General features: G+C 43.1%; 1 protein-coding gene across 1 annotated transcript in view; it reads left to right on the top strand.

Annotated features, from left to right (window-relative positions):
• Positions 1-4,244, top strand: part of LOC122540190 (dynein axonemal heavy chain 6-like) — a 472,579-nt gene that overhangs the window by 292,539 nt on the left and 175,796 nt on the right. Inside the window, exon 34 of the mRNA XM_043675544.1 lies at positions 3,655-3,744. Coding sequence (XP_043531479.1) covers positions 3,655-3,744 — 90 coding nt within the window. The remainder of the gene's footprint in view (positions 1-3,654; positions 3,745-4,244) is intronic.

Genomic DNA, 4,244 nt, shown 5'->3' with positions numbered 1-4,244 from the left:
CCCTCCTCTTGTATCTCCTCATCCTCCTCTCCTCCATTCACCTCCCTCCACTCCCCTCCTCTTATATGCCCTCATCCTTCCTCCCCTCCATTCACCTCTCCTCCCCAAGTGTTCCTAAAATTCAGAATAATTCCCCAGAGGGGCCAAAATTCTGAACCATTTCCCAGTGTTGCTTTAACTACTGGTAAAGTTGTTCCAGTTTTATTAAACTCTGTAAGCATATCCCAATTGTCCTGCATTATTATCTTAGAATGCAGGAATCCTCCTGTCATAACTCCCACATTCTATCCTCCAAACACTGTGTCTTAACTCAACCCAACACCTTCTCAGTCCTGACCTTGCTGAGTTACGTTGATTTCTGCTATAGCCATGTTTTGATTTTAAAATTCTTATCCTTGTTTTCCACGGCCTTGCCACTCCCTGTTTGTGTAATCTCCTGCAGCCCCACAACTGTCGAAGGTCTCTGTGTTCCTCTAATTCCAGCCTCTTGTATTTTGATTTTAATTATTCAAGCATTGGTGACTCTGATATTTCAACCATACACTTCTTCCTGCCACTACCCCATTTTCCTCTTTTTAAAATACTTTTTTTGTTTTAAAATGCCACCTGTTGACCAAACTTAAGGAGATTCCAAAGGATTTTTACAAGTATATTAAAGACAAAAGGTAACCAGGGAGAGAATAGGGCCTCTCAAAGATCAGCAAGGTGACTTTTGTGTGGAACCGCAGGAGATGGGGGAGATACTAAACGAGTATTTTGCGTCAGTGTTTATGGTGGAAAAGGGCATGACAGGTATAGAACATAGGGAAATAAATGGTGATATCTTGAAAAATATCCATATTACAGAGGAGGAAGTGCTGGATATCTTGAAATGCATAAAAGTGGATAAATCCCCAGGACTTGATCAGGTGTACCCTAGGGAAGTTAGGGAAGTGGTTGCTGGGCCCCTTGCTGAGATATTTGTATCATTGATAGTCACAGGTGAGGTGCCAGAAGACTGGAGGTTGGCTAACGTGGTGCCACTGTTTAAGAATGGTGGTAAGGGCAAGCCAGGGAACTATAGACCAGTGAGCCTGATGTCGGTGGTGGGCAAGTTGTTGGAGGGAATCCTGAGGGACAAGGATGGACATGTATTTGGAAAGGCAAGGACTGATTAAGAATTGTGAACATGGCTTTGTGCGTGGGAAATCATGTCTCACAAACTTGATTGAGGTTTTAAAAAAGTAACAAGGAGGATTGATGAGGGCAGAGCAGTGGATGTGATCTATATGGACTTCTGTAAGGTGTTCGACAAGGCTCCCCATGGGAGACTGATTAGCAAGGTTAGATCTCATGGAATACAAGGAGAACTAGCCATCTGGCTACAGAACTGGCTCAAAGGTAGAAGACAGAGGGTGGTGGTGGAGGGTTGTTTTTCAGACTAGAGGCCTGTGACCAGTGCCACAAGGATTGGTGCTGGGTCCACTACTTTTCGTCATTTGTATAAATGATTTGGATGTGAGCATAACAGGTATAGTTATTAAGTTTGCAGATGACACCAAAATTGGAGGTGTACTGGACAGCAAAGAAGGTTACCTCAGATTACAACAGGATCTTGATCAGATGGGCCAATGGGCTAAGAAATGGCAGATGGAGTTTAATTTAGATAAATGTGAGGTGTTGCGTTTTGGGAAAGCAAATCTTAGCAGGACTTACACACTTAATGGTAAGGTCTGGGGAGTGTTGCAGGTTCATAGCTCCTTGAAAGTGGAGTCGCAGGTAGATAGCATAGTGAAGAAGATGTTTAGCATGCTTTCCTTCATTGGTAAGAGTATTGAGTACAGGAGTTGGGAGATCATGTTGCGGCTGTACAAGATGTTGGTTAGGCCACTTTTAGAATATTGCGTGCAATTCTGGTCTCTTTCCTATTGGAAAGATGTTGTGAAACTTGAAAGGGTTCAGAAAAGATTTACAAGGATGTTGCCAGGGTTGGAGGATCTGAGCTACAGGGAGAGGCTGAACAGGCTGGGGCTGTTTTCCCTGGAGCCTTGGAGGCTGAGGGGTGACCTTATAGAGGTTTACAAAATTATGAGGGGCATGGGTAGGATAAATAGACAAAGTTTTTTCCCTGGGGTGAGGGAGTCTAGAACCAGAGGGCATAGGTTTAGGGTGAGAGGGGAAAGATATAAAAGAGACCTAAGGGGCAACCTTTTCATGCAGAGGGTGGTACGTGTATGGAATGAGCTGCCAGAGGAAATGGTGGAGGCTGGTTCAATTGCAACATGTAAAAGGTATCTGGATGGGCATATGAATAGGAAAGGGTTTGGAGGGATATGGGCCGGGTGCTGGCAGGTGGGACTAGATTGGGTTGGGATATCAGCATGGATAGGTTGGACTGAAGGGTCTGTTTCTGTGCTTTCTGACTCTATGACTGTATGACTCTATTATGGTCACCTGACCTAACCGTAGTGTGGCTTGCATTTTGGCACCGCTACGTTTTTGTGACCATTTCTGGTGTTGCCAAATTCCAGGTTGGAGAAATTTCCTGCTTTTGGTTCAGAGAAAATGCAATCTTTTTTTTAATCCTTCTTGCCTTGGCTGCTTGTGTCCTGTTGGTCATGGGAAGCCTTGGTGGGATACCAACTGGATGTATACCTCACTTTTAAAAATAGTCAGAATTGATTCCATTGCTAAATGGAGATAAAGCGTTCACTCAGATTTTACAGAACACAGGACCATGTTAAAGAATTTCATCCCCAGATAACTATTAAAAACACTAGAAATTTGACTTACTATCAAAATAAATCAGTGTCCCTTGTGTCGTCCCTGAATGACTGAAACACACATTGCTATGAAGACAAAGAACTTGCATTTAAATAGTGCCTTTCAATCTCAGGATATTACAAGGTGCTTTACAGCTAAATAATACTTTTGAGTTGCAGTCCCTGTTGAAGTTTTAGGAAATACAGCAACTGAATTGCATGTAGTGATGAGCTAATAGCCAAGTAGTAGGTTTTAATGATGCTTAACCTGCTTTAGTAATTCTGTTTGAGACATATTGGCCAGGACCCTTTGTAGAACTCAACAAATCTTTTTCAGAATGGTGCCATGGATCTTTAATATCCACATGAGGAAGCAGAGGGATGAAGGGTAGTGTCTCTGACAGTGTACATTCCTCATGAACTGCACTGCAATCACAGGCCAGACTCGGGGCTCCCGTCCTGGAGGAAGTTTGCATGAATTCAGACTCAGCTTGCAATGGCACAGGAGACCTGCTGGTCAGAATGGCTTGGTATGTGTAGACTGGAGCACGGACCAAGTGTCAGACTGATTTCATTTTGCTGTTGTATTTAGTTGGTGCAAAGCATATGCGCTGCTAAACCGACTGAAATTGTCATAACTTTTCACTGCTTCTTCAATACAAGGTGGAAATTACATCAGATGTCAGGGAGAGAGTAACCTCTCAGCACATGATGTATTGAGACAATTGATCCATGGTTTGTGGACTATCATTGACACTTCTGTGTTCTCTGTGAGTCAGCACAGCAATTCTGAGGACTAGAAAGAAGCAGATAATTTAGACTCAAGAATTCCTAAGCAGCTTGTTCAGCAGTATACATCTGAACATCTGCTGTGACTGCATTTAATGCTTCTGTTTTTGTCTATTCATTCCAGAAAGCAATAGCCATGGCAACTGCGGAGCTGGGATTTCAGCCCTGGCCAAGCCAAGTGGAGAAGGTCATCCAACTGTACAGCCAGATTTTGGTAATTTTTCAATTGGCTTGAAATTATTGGCTTTACCATTTGTTTATTTCATTAATTTAATTTCACTGAAGTATATTTATACTCCACTGAGGTTTCAGAAATAACACTTTAATAGTTGCTTTGTTGTTTGATGGAATGTGGATGTCACTGGCAAGCCCAATATTTCTTGCCAATCCCTAATGCCATTAAATGGAGGGGCCTGCTCATCCATTTCAGAGGGTTGTTCAAATATTATGACTAATATTAACCTGTCCACAACACAGCACAATTGGCAGGGCAAGCGGGTGGGTGGGCAGGTTGGCAGGAAGGAAAAGGGTACTGCTACCTTTGGACGATGACCTGAGCAGATAAGGGTTCAACCCAGATAAAGAATTTGGATTAGTGGTGCTGGAAGAGCACAGCAGTTCAGGCAGCATCTGAGAAGCAGTAAAATCTACGTTTCGGGCAAAAGCCCTTCATCAGGAATAAAGGCAGAGAGCCTGAAGGGTGGAGAGATAAGG

Source organism: Chiloscyllium plagiosum, chromosome 3, assembly GCF_004010195.1.
Source record: "Chiloscyllium plagiosum isolate BGI_BamShark_2017 chromosome 3, ASM401019v2, whole genome shotgun sequence".
Taxonomy (NCBI): Eukaryota; Metazoa; Chordata; class Chondrichthyes; order Orectolobiformes; family Hemiscylliidae; genus Chiloscyllium; species Chiloscyllium plagiosum.
Note: the sequence above shows the minus strand (reverse complement) of the source record. Positions and strands in the feature narration are given on the sequence as shown.